General features: G+C 43.1%; 1 protein-coding gene across 1 annotated transcript in view; it reads right to left on the bottom strand.

Moving 5' to 3' along the window:
- GNAT2 (guanine nucleotide binding protein (G protein), alpha transducing activity polypeptide 2) overlaps positions 1-14787 on the bottom strand; it is a 24158-nt gene extending 9371 nt beyond the window's left edge. Inside the window, exons 1-4 of the mRNA XM_015423556.1 lie at positions 14682-14787; positions 5882-5924; positions 4155-4296; positions 2487-2644 (exon numbers count right to left, since the gene is read on the bottom strand). Of these exons, the coding sequence (XP_015279042.1) occupies positions 2487-2644; positions 4155-4296; positions 5882-5924; positions 14682-14787 (449 nt within the window). The remainder of the gene's footprint in view (positions 1-2486; positions 2645-4154; positions 4297-5881; positions 5925-14681) is intronic.
- Positions 14788-15801: the final 1014 nt, after the last annotated feature.

The following is a 15801-nucleotide window of genomic DNA, read 5'->3' as shown; positions in this document are numbered from 1 at the left end:
AATAATAATAATAATAATACTTTGATTTAGAAATCACCTGTTCCCTACGATGTAAGGCTCTAGGCGATGTACAACCATTAAAAACAAGTTAAAACCGAAAACCAATAAAGGTTGACTACATATATCAGACAATTTCTTCACTACCCTGCTCTGGACTGTGTTGCTGATTTGCAGGCAGGTGAGGAGAGGGCCAAAGCGAGGATGGAGAAAAAAGTAGAGGGAGAAGAAGAGGAGGGTGCTGGCTATGATGAACCATTGCTGTCCTCAACCAAAGCCCTTACAGGTCCTGCGGAACTTCATTAAGTCCTGCAGAGCCATGATGGTATTTGGCAGAGAGAGCCACCATGAAGGCCCTGGCTCTGGTTGAGGACAGCCGGATGTCTTTAGGGCCAGGGATCACCAGTAGATTGTTCTCAGTGGAGTGTAACTCTCTTCCAGGGACATACCAGAGGAGGCGGTCCTGAAGATACTCCGGTCCCAAACCACTTAAGGCTTTGAAAGTCAATACCAAAATCTTGAACCTGGTATTTTAAGCAGTACTGGTGAGTGTTTCCCTTGCCTAGGTCACTATGGGATTTCTTTGAGTTATGCTAGAGTTTTCAGTGGCATAGCATTGTGCCAGAATTGGGGGTATGCCAAGAGCTGGAAAGGATGGTAACTTTCCTCATGGCATGCCCTCTAATGGCTGCCTAATTCTACATGGTGTAGCAATTACACCAGTGTGGTGTCAGCATGATGACAGTATAGCACACAATATGCTGCTACCAACTAGGGCTTAGTTGCCCTGTTGAATCTGCATTGAAGACGAGGGCTTTAGATTTCCTTAAAAAACTGGTGCACTATGAGCTTCTGACATAAAGGTTTCTGGCTTATGAAAGCTTATGCCATAATAAATATGTTTATCTTTAGAATGCCAGAAGAAGGTTTGGTTGCAACAGGCCAAAACAGCTATTCCACAGGAATGTTGCTGGAGTTTGACCTTGTGGCACAGAAGTATACAGAACAGATTATATCATATTTGTTTGATGAGGTAAGGATGCAAGTGCAAGAATTAAAACAGCATGACCTGGTAAGGGTTTAAAATATGTAAAAGGCCACCCTAAAACCAATTATACAGTAAGTACCAAATGTAGTCAGAATCTGTGAGTCCCAGTGGAAAAGCTATTACTTATGGATATTGTTTTGATTTAGCAATCTCTCTTTGTTATAATCTAAAAAGATGCATCAGCCTTGCTCTTTTTCTCAGCCTAAAACCATTGAAGAACAATGTGTTCTCTGGGATGTGAAGTCATTCAAAAGTGTTCGCTCACATAAGATTCTCAGTTCTGTTCCTATTCAAAAGTGTTAATCTGCCCCCTACATTCTCTTGCTTAGTGCACTGAAAACTAGAACTTCTTTGCTTGGAGATGGCATTTCTAGCACACACACACGGTAAGTTTAGTTCACTTCCTAGCCATCCACCATGATCACTTGGGGGTGGCAACAATTTAAAAGGTGTGTAAGATATCTATTAAAACTGAGACTAAAATGGCGTTCCTGCTAACAGTGAAAAGATGCCCGTTCAAAAGCTGCTCTGGAAAGATGTCCAGACTTTAATGTTCCCCAACCTAAAGGAGTTCAACAGCTGGAAGACTTTGAGTATTTCTTTGCGGGCCCTTGTAATAATTCTGCACAGATTGTGTAATTATGTTTTGGACTGTATCTGCACTTCTACAAATCTGCTGGTCTGGTGCACTTCTGATTTTCATTGGACCCCATCTCTGTCTGTACTGAGAGTTGGGAATGACAATGCAATGGTAGAGTCATCAGGAGTGCTAGTAGAGTAGCACTGAAGCCTATGCATATATTAGAACTATTGACACATCCCCCCCTTCTTTGCACTCAGTTCAACCAAGGTATTTAGCATCAATGACAGATCATATTTTGATTACAGAAGGCTCCAGGTTGGGGCCCTAGCATTTCCAGCTAAAGGTGTTGGGAAAGGCCAGTCTCTAAGACCCTGGAGAGCCACTGCTAGTTACAGTAAACAGTACTGAGCTAGATGGGTCAGCTATTTGACTTGGTATGTCATATGAAATATGTAGCATAGTCAGGGGAATCCCCTCTCTCTTTCTCACACATATGGCTGCTGCTTCCCAGTGGTATAATCCCACAGTATTGAACCATGTGGGCAGGACCAGTAGTTTGGATCTTTTCCAGTCAACCAGTCAAAAGCAGTTTGCACACTTCTTGAAAATGGGGCCACAGTCTTGGAGCGTAGGGTGGGAGAAAATGGTCTTTAGTCATGTGCCATTCCAGAGGCTGGCAGTGCTTCAAAAGATGGGAGAAGACCAAGAGGAGGTAAATTTGTGCTGCTAAGCAGTAAGCTGATGGCCTCTCTAGAACCCCATCATCAAAACCCCTAGTGGCTAATCTTGCATTGTTGTCTCTCCCTAACTCACATGATGATCCCCCCCCCCCAATACAGTATCAGGGGGCAGACTTACTATGAAGCAGAGTCATTGAGCTGGTACTCCGCTGCCCGGTCAAAGCACACCTGAACACCTGAATCTTTCCAGAGCCTCTTTATACATTCCACTAGCTCTTTAGGCATGGTTCCTTCTTCAATGGAGTCAGCCAAGTTGAACAGCAGTCGTCCATCATCCTGTAAAGAGACAAAACATGGAAGACAGCCATGTTGCCTTGGGGACTTGAGGAATGGGGTTCAAGGACTGAACCTCTGTGCCTCCAGGACTAGTTCTGTCTTTTCCCCAAAAATGGCATTCATATTCTGCCCCCCTCCCTTGCAATGTTCCCTCTAAGCTGTGGAGTCTTGTGAACAAAAATTCTACTTTCTGTGCTACTGGCATTAAAGTTGTGAGTGAGCGATTTGGCTGCTGCATAAATTAGTTTGCTCTGGAGCCCTCCTTCCTGAGCTAAGACAAAAATGAGTGAGCCGGAAGCTAAAAAACTGTGAGCTAGCTCACACTAACTCAGCTTAGAGGGGACATTGCGCCCTTGTTGACTTGGAGAGCGGGAGCTTTTAAGTCATGGAAACCAGCAAACTGACAGAGGAATCCTAAGCAGGTTTACTCAGGTCTATTCAGTGAGGCTTACTCCCAGAAAAGGATTGCACTGTAAATGAAGCAAAACAATGCACACAGAAAAGACGCATAAGGAAAATCAAATATCTAAAAGTTATAAGGAAATGCTGTGTTAAATTAAGAGCAAGAACAGTTGTTGAGGAAAGGACAATAGGACCAAGTTGCAGTAAATCAGCCCTGAGCTCGACATGGGGAAGCTCCATTGGCTTGCCATTGCAGCTGTGAAATCTTCCGTGATGTTGAGAGTAGACACAAATAATCCTCTGTTGGGAATGGTTTGAATCTAGAAATTCTTGCCATAAGTATGCTTCTACATTTCTCTTGAACTGGACACATGTTTGTGTGCTTTCATCCTTGCAGAATCTTGGCATGATCAACTACAATCTTTCCAGGAATATCTGCACCCCAAAACATAGTTTGCTGGTGGCTTGGCACCTTCACACTAACTCCACACTTTGTCTTCCTACATGGGTGTTAAGTTCCCGCTACTAATTCTGTCAACTGTGAATGGCCTAGGTGTCCCTTCAGGTCTCTTCTGATATTGTGTTTTTTAATTAGTAATCTCCTGTGCCTCCATGCTCGCAAAACACTTTCTTTAACCACCAGGTGGCAATGTACAATAGCTGCTTCAGCTTGAGGAACCCTGAAACCATTTTTGTTTTAAAACAGACTACAGATTTAAGAAGAGTTCTCAGTACATTGCCGTGCAATCACTGCTTTCCTGAACCACACTAGCTGGATGCCAGGATATTCCATCCTTTCAGTTACAACTATTAGTTTCTGGAAATATTTCTTGGGCATATAGGTTTTCTGGTAGCAATGACACTCGAACTGTATGAGAGAGGTTTATATTTTTCATAAATATGGTATATGAAGAAGGCAACTTTAATAGATACTTGTCCTTTGCTGGCATAAAATCAGCTACCATTTGCAGGGTTTGATCAGGCCACAAGTATTTCTTGCTGTCTCTACAGAAGAATTAAACTACTTTCAGAGTGACAAATGCTTTACCCTTCACTTGTAAGTACCCCAGTGGACTAAGAAAAACATGTTGGAGTTGGTAACACTCACCGCTCGGCTTGAATCACCGTAATCTATCCCCAAAGTGATCATGGCTCTGATGATGGCCAGGATGGACTGTAGTATGTTGCCATAGATGACAGATATGAACTCCAAACATTCTTCTTTTGAGTAACCATCTTGATGGATAATCCTGTGGTAAAATGGGAGCATGTAGCCTTAGGTGAAATATCACTATCAATGGCCTTTGCCAAGCAGAACAAAATGTTGTGGCTGAAAGGGAGTTAGGAATAAATTATACCTTTCCTCCATTACAGACAATGACCATCCCTCAAAAAGCTCCAAATCTGCTCAGCTAGTCTACGGCTGTGGTCACACGGGCAGGAAAATGCGGGGGGGGGGAAGCGTGGCTGTTTGCCCCCGGGCAAAATAACGTGCGGTTGCGCAAACAGACCTCCCGTGGAGGTCCCGTGGTTAGTGGGAGGTGCCGATCACAGGACAATCCTGTGGCGCGGCAAAGAAGCGGAGGGCGAGGCAAACGGGGTTGTGTGGTTTTTTTAAAAAACTGAAGTCTGCGCATGCTCTGTTGGGTGCTTGTGCGTATCCGTGGAGACTTGGGGGGAAAAAACTTTTTGCGAGGGGACATGGGCGGGCGCCGGAACTACCACTGGAAACGCGATCAGACACCCGCCCTTGCCCTGCGCTTTCCGGAAACTAGTACCTCGGAGGTACTCGTTTTTTACCCCGCATCTTCAGTGGGAAGCCTCGGGTTCGCCACGGGAGCTCTATGCTTCCCAGATGTGGCGGTGTGATCGCACCCGGAAAATCCGCCTATCTTTTGTCTCTGCAGCATGGCTAATGCTCCGTGTGACCGCAGCCTACATTGGTTTTCTTGAATAATGGTTTTCTTGCCAGGATAACTCTTTTTAATGTCCTCCCCCCCATTTTTTTCCAGCACCTTGTTTTATCCCCTTGGGATGAATTCATAGCAACAAATAGCTTGCTTCTCCCTAACACTCTGCTGCTGGGCTATGAAATTATCACAACTGAAAAGATTAGATTTTCAAATCAAAACTGATCAGTCACTCAACAATTGGGAATGTGTTAGAACTTAAGGTCTGGTGTGTATTTGCTGCAGCATTTCAACACTGGTTAGTGATAGAATGGGATGTGCCCATCCCCCTGAAGAACTTGCATTTTTCTGCTGATCATTTGGTGTTTTAAATCTAATTTAATTATCATAGGAAGATCCAGCAGTAGTTACAAGCATTCCAGAGAAAACAGCACTAAGGTTACAGTAATAGTACTGTCTCCATCTTTATTATGCTTTCGACAATTCATTGGTGAACATATTTCACAAGGCATCACGGCTTAGAAAGATACCATTCTGGACTTGGTCAGCAGTCTAGACTTACAGATTTATTCTGGGAGTTATTTCAGTCATATGCTGGGGAATTGCTGTTGTTCAGTCAATGCCTACAGTACTCTGTAGTATGGAAAAAGAATTTGTTCCTCATCCTGTTCAGAAGCAGTTTATGGAAGCCAGCAGGTGCTCCTTGTTTTCCTAGCTTGGTTTAACTAAGTGCTATTTATATTTGTGTTTTAAACCTTCCATAATCTGTTTAAGTTATTTGCCTTGGTCCACATCCTGTTGCCAGCAACACTGAAATGCTGCACTGGGCGGATGTAGGGCAGGCACCGAGGGAGGGGGGAAAAGCTGAAGAACATGGCTGATTTTTCTGGGGTCTCTGGTCTCTTTTCTGCAAGATGGTACTCACTTCATCTGTTTGACAATTGTACTCTTGCCTGACTCGCCAGCACCTGGAAGGAATAAAAAGAAATTGATTTATGCCAGAATATTGAGAGGGGGGGGAAGGCTGACTGTTTACTAACAAATAGATAGGGAACATTTTCCCTAGACAACTGTATTTATTTTGCTTCTGGAATTCTTTCTGATTATCAGGTTCACAGCACTTTTGATATTCTATCACCCGGTTTGCTCATGTAAAGAGCTGTTGTTGCAACTGGCTTGCGCATGTGCATAGTGCAAACTTTGAATTTCCTATGAAGGAGGAGCAGTAATCTTGCATAAGCTTCCTCCTCTGGCATTACAGTGCTTAAGGAGTAGGAAAAAGTTCAAGTCCAGTGGCACCTTTAAGAGCAAAATGCAAGGCATAAGCTTTCATGTGCATGCACAATTCTTCAAATACCTTAAGGAGGCAAACCATTAGCATGGGCAGTTAACTGCCTGAACAAGCAGCTGTTCTATCTTTTGAACTAGCTTCTTTGGTGACTATTACGTGAAATTGAAACTAAGGTACAGGAGATTTGGGGGGCTACAAATGTTACTAGACATGCTAAATTAATATCCTTTGGTAATGTCACATACTATGGGCCCTCTGAAAACTAGAGGTTGTAATCTCATCCACAGAACTCAAATTTTCATTTGATAATCCAGACATATTGGATTGGATCCCACCAAACATTTCTGCCAATTCCCACTGCAGACCTCTGACTCCACCTAGGTATTCCTGGGGCTCCCCCATCCTCCAGGAGCAAAGCAGCATTTCAGGTGTGTTTTGTATCTGCAGTGGAAGGAAGGAAGTTCTGCTTCTGCAGAGGGAAATCCTTCCATCCATGGACATTTCAGGACAGATTCAAACCACTGAAAGCAAGGGATGGGATGAGAAGATAGAGGCTGAGATGTGGAGGAAAGAAGTTATGTGATAGAAGAGTAGTTCAGCCAAGGTGAGGGTCCAAAGGGTGTGGAGCATTCTCTTGGGTCTGGGGCAGGAGACACAGAAACACCTTGCAATCCTCTCTCACTCTCCATCTTGGGGGGTCCTTTCCTCGGTCCTAAGTACAGTGATGGGTCTGTCCTTGGGCTCAAGCGTGACTTCATGCCCAATCTCAGACAATGGTGAAGGTGGAGGCTGTATTAATGGAGAGAGCAGGGCAGCTGCCCATGTTTAGCAGTACTCTTTGTCATTATCTGTGCTTAAATGTTCCAAAGCTGCGCCCTACCACTAAAGTGACTTCCAGTGAGACAAGCACTGGTAAGAACGCAACTCAGATAAAGGCCTGTCTAGGTCTATGTGACTTTATTTATAGTAAGCCTGTTGTTACTTGAGCTGGCTGCAAAACATGCTATTATGACAATATGCATTGTTGCTGTTTAATTATCTTCCTCTCTATGTCATTCTTCTTAAGGGTTGCTCTCATATATTGGGCCCAGTCTACACAGAACTGCCTATACTGCTTCAGATCACAGGTAATAGATCACATTGCATTGTTAATAGTGCCCTGTGTAAGGGGGGGAAAAGATCTTACAAGTGGAAAAGTATCACTGTAAGCACATCTCTCTGATTTGTTAGCTTTTACTTGCATGGAGTTATTTTCTATGGCAGAACATTGAAGAATGTCATCGATTGCCTGCACCCTGAAGTGTTATCTTTTTCTCTTCCACTTTATTCTGCTACATTTCATTCATGAACCAGACCAGGCCAGATGTTGGGGACTCATAGCATGTATGTGCTGAAACTTGGGTTGCCAACTTTGAGTAGGAAAATCCTTGAAGAATTGGAGATAGAGCCTGGGGATGGTGGGGTTTGGGGAGAGGAGACCTCTGTGAAATATAATGCCATATAGGAGTCCTCTCTCCAGCTATTTACTCCCGGGGAACTGATCTCTGTAGTCCGGACATCAGTTGCAATTCTGGGAAATCTCCAGGCCACGCTTGGAAGTTGGCAACCCTAGTTGAAACAGGGACAAGTGAAGCACCTATTTGCTGTTTGTTAAAACTATGTATAAGCCAGAATATAAACAGCAAGTATTAGGGGGCAAGGATGTATCCCACACTCAAACTAACAAATGCTCCTCCAATACAAGCCGGGCTCCACTGTTTCATAGATGTCCCTACAACAAATACTCCTTTCCTGGCCATTGGACCAAATGCTTTTTCCCCTATTGCCGAGAACAAAGAGTAGGAGGGATTCATTGCTTTTTAATGAGCACTTAGGAAGTTCCACATCTTCCTGTGTTTTCTAACTATGAGGCCTACAACCTTTTTAAAATATGAAAGCTTGGCTCATGTTCTTCTTAGCCCAAATGTAGTACAGACTCTATCTGAGCATCTTCTGGATAGCCTAGAATGTGGGTAATATTCAAATGTGTGTGAATTATGAACAGTGCTCTTGTGCCGCTTCACACAGTAACATAGGGTTGCCAACTATGCTTTGGGTAATTCCTGAAGATTTTTGAGGTGGAACCAGGGAAGGGTGGGGTTTGGGGAAGGGAGGGACTTCAGTAGGGTATAAATTGGCAGGGAAGGTGGGGTATAAATTGAATGAATGAATGAATGAATGAATGAATGAATAATGCTATAGAGTCCATCCTCCAAAGCAGCTTCCCCCCCCAGGGGAACTGAGCTCTGTTGGCTAGAAATCAATAGTAATTCCAGGAGATCCCCAGGCCCCACCTGAAGGCTGGCAACCCTAGCATTTAGTCCCGACTAGACTTTGTCAGATGCTGCCTATGATAGTTTATGCTAAAATAAAAACTTGTTATTTAAGGTGCCACAGAAATCCTGTTTCCTTTTGCTGCAACAAACTGCTCATCTGGAATTATTACCATGTGAACTCTGATAACTGTACTGCCTCTGTTTCCTTCAGATGTCGAACCCTTTCTGCCCCCAAATGGAGAATGAAGCCATGTCCCCTAGAAGATGCTGGACATACCTGTTCTCTATTAAACAGGGCCATGGTCTCCATACTGACACAACACTGATGATAGTTCATACATTTTAGTTATTGTTGGAATGCTCAGTACTATTGGAACATCCTGAGGTGGTACATTAGGACATTTATCTATTTAAAATGCATCTTTCACCCTTAGATAAAAGTTCATCAGCCAGCTCATATCATTCTAAACGTTTTAAAAAAAAATTAAACCAAGAGGAAAAGGCAGAAGCTCAGTGACAGCAAAAAGCAAAACAATATAACCCCTAATGCTAAAACCAGGAAAGTCACACATAGCATGTTAGCATAGACAATTGGGGGGGGGGGGGGGTTGAGGGTTTTTTTGTTTTTTGTTTTAAAGTAACTACTGTTACTACTGCTGCTGTGGGTGCTGCCACCACCTTTGAGAACATTAATTAGTTTGAAATGCCGTATTCTTCATATGGCTTGGCTGCTAGCAAAAGAGAACATGGACTATGCTATTCACAACAGGAAAGAAGAACAGGAATTGCTGTGGGAGGTGGTACGACACACAGTCAAAAAAAGAAGCAAACCAGTTACTAAGGATGTTGCCATGGGGATAGAACTAGATACAGGACAGATCAGTATGTTGTACCTCCCCATGCTGGGCTTAGCATGCAGCCACACAGTCTCTTCCATATAACAAACCCTTCTGTATTTGCCCTTCAGTTTGTTTTAATACTTGGGTGTTTTGTTTCCAAAGCTCCTCAAGTTTCCTCCTACATTGATCCTTTCTCTGGTGTCTTGTGTCAGCTGCTTAGGGGACAAGAGTTCAGTGATGTGGATTTAATGATGTTATTAGAGCCCAGACTTTGCTGTTTTTGTTTGTTAGGTTTTTTACAATAGGGAAAAGGGCCTAACTAGATCCACATGGCCTTCCTTTGTTTATACCTCATTTCTACATCTTCTTGTGTTGCCCCCAAAGCAGAGAAAATAGCAAGTCAGTTGCACTTAAGAGTGTTAAGTGAACTATGACTGCAGGACAGTCATGAGCACCTACTGGACAGTGCCTGTTGTGTCATCTGTAGTGACAAGGAACATGACTACCCTATAGTTATCATTTCAGGCTTGGGGAGAAGACAAAATTCACTGAGGGTTTGAAAAGCCAACTCTGAAAGTCTAATCCTCCCCCTTCCTTTCAAAAAGTAGTGACGTTTAAGAACATTGTTGGTTAAGTTTTTATACCATATAGCAGGGGTTCCCAATCTTTTTGAGCTTGTGGATGCCTTTGAGATTCTGACATAGCATAGTAGGTGCAACTGCCACAGGAGGTGGAACCAGTTACAAAATGGTTGCCACAGCTTACCATCAGTCACACAGTGAAGATCTTTGTGCTATGGTGGCAACAGCTGCCAAACCAGTGTTTTTAAAAATTGGCACAGCCAATCAAATCTCCAGTGGCCAGTCAGAAGCCTTGCTGGGCAAAAGCCCCACCTGGCCCTGTCCACTGTCTAAAAGCATTTGGTGGACACCAGGAAAGGTGTTGGTGGGCACCATGGCACCCATGGGCACTGGGGAGCCCTGCCATAGAGAAACCAGAGATACAGTTACTCCTCAGGTATTAGCTTGAAACAAGGGAGATAATCATGTCTCATGCCTAAATGCCATCACTGTTCAGGGCCCATTTCTCCCCCCCAGTTTGTAACACTTGATTTACTTTTTAAAGTTTATATTTATTTGATTAATTGTTTTACAGGTTCACTGCTTTCTTGGTCAAACAATTAGGGTGGGGTTTTCCTATATCCCTTACAAATTGTAAACATGTCTACTCCTTTGACAACCCAGCATCACTCTGCAATTTTGTACATTTTTAAACTCTAAAACTTAGCATGCTTCTCTCCAGTATGAAAGTACACATTACTCATGACCAATGTTTCCACTAATTTCCCACACACACACACACACACTGAGTGAGGCAGTTCACATCCTGAGCAGAATATAACTGGTGTAACCTTAAAATGGGCAATGGGCAGTGCAAGACCCTGCGTGGCTCCAGATTGCTGCTGAGTGGGGCTTCCTGTGTTAATGAACAGCCGCTCTCACACACAGCTTAGAGGGAACACTGCCATGACCTCCCCCATTTTTATTTTAGTAAACAGGAATTACATGAAGAGTGATGGGGCTTTAGTGCTCGCAGGAGTACAGTCCATGGTCAGATCTGTTCGTGGTCTTTTCCGAAAGCTAAAAGCAGCCATGGTGGGGGTTCATTGAAGACTGGGGCCATGGCACTGGGCGAGGTCCAACATAATCTTTTGCATCCATGGAATCACTTCTAGAATGGTTTCCATAGCTTGTTGGAATGGCCAATTTACATATTTTGCGTAGTCTGTCAGGTAAACTGATCTATCCAGGAAGATAGTTTCAGAGGGTAGCTGTGTTGGTCTGCAGTTAGGGATGCCAGCCTCCAGGTAGGACCTGGGGATCCCCTGGAATTATGGCTCTTCTCCAGATTTCAAAGATCACTTCCTTCTGGAGAAAATGGATGCTTTGGGGGATGGACTCTGTGGCATTGTGCCCCATTGAGGTCCCTGCCCTCTCTATGCTCCATCCCCAAATTTTCAGGAGTTTTCCAACCTGAATCTGGCAACCCTACCCCCCACCCCCTGCCGGGGGCCAGGCGGGACCTGGCAACCCTATCTGCAGTAGAACAAACAGTTGCACCTTAGAGACCAAAAGGATTTTGGGGGTTGAGAGACAAAGCTTTTGAGGTATACACTTTTGAGAATCAAAGTTCTGTCTGATGAAGGGAGTTTTGACTCTTGAAAGCTTATACCTTGAAAATCTTCTTGGTCTCTAAAGTGCTACTGGGCTTGAATTTAGCTGATCCAAGAACCCTGTTTCTTTTAGCAAATTGTATGGATTATACATTTGAATTAGAGAGTTTCACTAATCTACAACAATCATTCCCAAAGCCATCCCACTGAAATACAACATTAAAATAGGACTGGAACAAAATCAGCCCATCATAAGAACTGTCTAGGTCAGTTCTCCATTGTATGAAGACTGGGTGTTGCTAAGGCTTTTGCAGCATAATTCAACCATACCCAATTCTTCCAGTTTTAATGAGAACCAACTAAGACGAGGCAATTTGGGACCAATATGGGCCCTCAAATATAGTGTTGTGGCAACACTAAACGTTTCCTTCTTAAAAAAAAAAGTCTGTTTAGATACAACAGTATGCTCAACATTGCCAAATCGATTCACACTTTGCTGATGGGCATTCTTATACACTAAAGCGACAGATATTTGCATTCTAGGTATGCTATTTGGTCTCCTCAAATCTGTCAGCCTTTCTTAACTCTGCTTTCTTCTTTTCTTCCCCTTCAGTCTTCTTCAGCATCCATGGTATGTTTCTTCATCTCATCACTTAAAGCTGCTTATCCCAAAACAGGAAGCTGCTTAGAGTTAGGGCTTTATCACCCTGATCCCAACCCCTCTGCTGTCACCTGGACGAACCCTTGACATGTTGTACAGAGGTAGGTGAATACATGCTACTTGCTACATGACTGCAGAGACACTATGGGCTATTTGAACTATTCATTGGGAAAGTGTTATCTCAACAAGCTATTCTGTAAGAGGAAGTGATGACATAAGAAAGTGTCTCCATGCCGAAAAAGGCCTCTCACAGTTCTCTGAATCATTGTGGTTTCCAATTCTTCAACCTTAGTGCTGTTGAACAAAAAGGGAAGTAGTAGCAACATCCTTTCCTAGTGTATGTAAAATGACAAGAGTATTTTTATTTAGGTTTTTTCTACAGAGCCAGGGTGGGTGAACAGGGTTTCTGGACTTGTTATTATCTTTTGGCATTCACTGGGCTGTAATATGCATTAATGTTAGCTTCTGCATCCCAGGACCTGAGACCCACTTGCACCTGAACTAATCTGTTACAGGAATGTCTCCATCAGAATGTTGAACTCTGTCTGGGTTAGAAGACTTTCTGCCACTTTCCTTGACAAAGAATGCTTGTGTGTCAAATATTCCTTGCTCTAGCCCTCTTCTTGTAGAAACTTTGTGGAAACTTTGCCTCACTAATTCATTTTCTAGATTAGTTAAAGGAAATTGTGGCCACAGTTTAGTATCAGCTAAATTATTTAATATGTGCTGAGGTTAGATACACAGTAGAATGCATGCTGATAACCATGCTACATATTCTGGTTTGTAATACGTGAGGCTAATGGCCATAAAAGCAGCAGAGCTTCATGACCAGCTTTGGAGAAACAGAAAAAGTACATCAGAACACTAATGATGTGAGGTAGTGGTTAGTGTGTCAGACTAGGATTTGAGAGACCCAGGTTCAAATACCCATTCAGTTATGAAGCTTATTGGATGACCTTGGACAAGTCACTCATCCTCAGTCTAATCTACCTCATAGGATAGTTGTGAAGATAAAGCAGAGAAGGTGAGACCCATGTATACTCCCTGAAGGAAGGGTGGGATACAAATGTGATAGAGCCTTTCACCATTACATCTTCCAGTGCTCTTCTTATGTTCTAGTTGGTAGGGATTAAAAGATCAGGTATAGAGGCCCCATAGGGGACAAACACCAGACCCTCAACTAATCCCAGTTCATATACAAAGAACTGTACTTGGAATCAAGCAGTACATTTACAATAAAAAAAATTCCACCAAGGACAACAACCTTCAATGCAACATCAATGTCATGACAGAAAAGGCTATCAATTTCAACATTTTGTTGCAAAATAATGGTCAGTTTTTGCCATACTTTGCAGTCCCTGCAAGGGGGTAAGAAAAGGGGGTAAGAAAAGATCACAGTTAATACCCTCCCCTTTTTGAACAGGCCCAAGGATATGGAAGAACTACTTCACTCATACAAACGTCTCCTGTATCTCCCTATGGGTTTGTAGAAAAAGTCAGGTTATTGCTTAAAGAACAGATCCATTTATGGATTCTTAAGGCCCTTATTCTGGGCATATAGAACTTATTTTCTTATGTGACAGAACAGGAAACCATCTCAAAATACAGTCCTGCCTTTCTGTCCAAGAAACAAACCCAATAAACCCACCACCTTTGCTTGTGAAATGAAATGTTTAGTGGTAAAGAGAGAGTTTTGCAGGTGGGATACCTACACCTTCATTCTCCTTCAGGCATCATCCCTTCTTGGAAATGCTTAATCTTTTTTGACAATCATGGTGCCCCAGATCGCTTTGCTGAAGAGGGTGTTTGTGACCTTTTGTTACACCCAATGAGCTGAAAGGCCTGTGTCCTTGCTAATCGGCTGACTTAGGAAGTCATCAAGCTAATGAGAAACCATCTGGTGCTACTTAGGAAGAGAGACCTCAGCGAGTTGTTTTAAAAATATTATTGTTCAGTCCTGTGTAAGATTAAAACACCACCTTGCTCAATCTGCTTATTTTTTACTTTCATTTTTTTTTACATCTACACTGGTCTGTTGCTTGGCAGAAATATCAACCACCATTTCTTGTCTATTGACCCTACACCACAGTCACCTTGGAAAACAACATACCAATACATAGATCCATTCATTCCATGTGCTTCATGGATAAATCAGAACTGAAAAGTACCTCACAGTTGTTGGGCTTTTGTTTTCTTTCCTTTTTTACTGCTGGTACCCTACTGAGATTAAATACTGGCCCATCCCATCCATTGTTGGTACAGAATAGTTAGGATCTCTTTTCAGGATTTTTCATGGGTTGTGTGTGTCCTGAAGAAATGAATGCAAGTGCAGACATCTTTTACCACTCATTTTGTTCATGAATGGAGATCCTCTTGCAGCCCCCTCCCCATCACAAGAGCCAAAGGTATTTCCCTAAGGGTAACTAGCCCTTTGAAGCACACCTACCTAGCAGTAGCAGCTTGACTGTCTTTGCCTCCTGGTCTGCATCTTCTTGTAGCTTCTTTTCCAGTTCCTTGGACCTCTTATCTTCAGCACTTGCTCCACTCCCCATCTCACCTTCTTTTTGTTTTTCTTTTCCTCCTTTCTTTCTTTCTTTCTTTCCTTCCAACTTCTCCTCCTGTGGTTTCTCCGACTCCTCTAACTCTGTTTCTTCCAGCTCTTCACACAGTTGACTCACCCTTTCTTGGTCTGGGAGGATGAGAGAGACCAAAATAAAACCTCTACACTGAATCCCCTCGTGTCATAAAGAAGGTGCTCCACAGAGCTGACTCCCCCAGAGCTCTACACAGAAAGCCTGCTGGTCCAAGAGTGCTAAGAAGGTGGAAAGCCTTTCACCTTGCTCCTTGCTGTTCCTCCCCTTTCCCCCCTTTAATTCTTCATGGATAACCCAATTTTGTTATGGTGGATTGAGGACTTTTTTTTATCTTACCATGTGACCTGGGTAATCCAATTATAAAGGCCCAAGATGGCAGAGATTAGTGACTGGCAAGCAAGAACATTGAACTCAAATGGTGGAGGCTATGTGGTATGAAGAAGATGGTTATGTAACATGATAATGAGTTGAAATGGTCTTCCCGACCTACATACATAGCAAGGAATCCTAGTACTAACAATATTCTGAATCCTACCAGAAGAGGTTCTGGTTGCTGCTACTGCTCCTCCTGATGCTCTGGAGACCTATTAGGGAAGGCTTACAGTTGGTGGGGAAGGTAGCTTATGAATAAGTTCAAAATCAAATGTATAGGTTAGTCCTCTTTTTGGCAGCTGCAGTGTGGTAAATTGAACAGTAAGTATCCCCATCAGGTACAGTCTAGGGACTATGCAGATAACATAATTGAAATACACACAGAATTGGATGCAGCTATTTATGTTCCCTTGCTGCTCTTTTCTCCATGAAGCCATAGGCTGATTCTGCATTGGCTTTTCCCTCCATTGTTTTCCGAAACCCACGTTAGAACAGGAATTCCCCTCTGCATTGCATTCTGCTTTCACTTCCTTTGATAATTGGATTTTACGGTACCTTCTGCATAGATTTATGGCTGTTCAGGGGTGACTTTGCAGTCAG

This window comes from Gekko japonicus, unplaced genomic scaffold, assembly GCF_001447785.1.
Source record: "Gekko japonicus isolate JY-2015 unplaced genomic scaffold, Gekko_japonicus_V1.1 scaffold3595, whole genome shotgun sequence".
Taxonomy (NCBI): Eukaryota; Metazoa; Chordata; class Lepidosauria; order Squamata; family Gekkonidae; genus Gekko; species Gekko japonicus.
The sequence above is the reverse complement of the archived record's forward strand: the minus strand, read 5'-3'. Positions and strand labels throughout refer to the sequence as shown.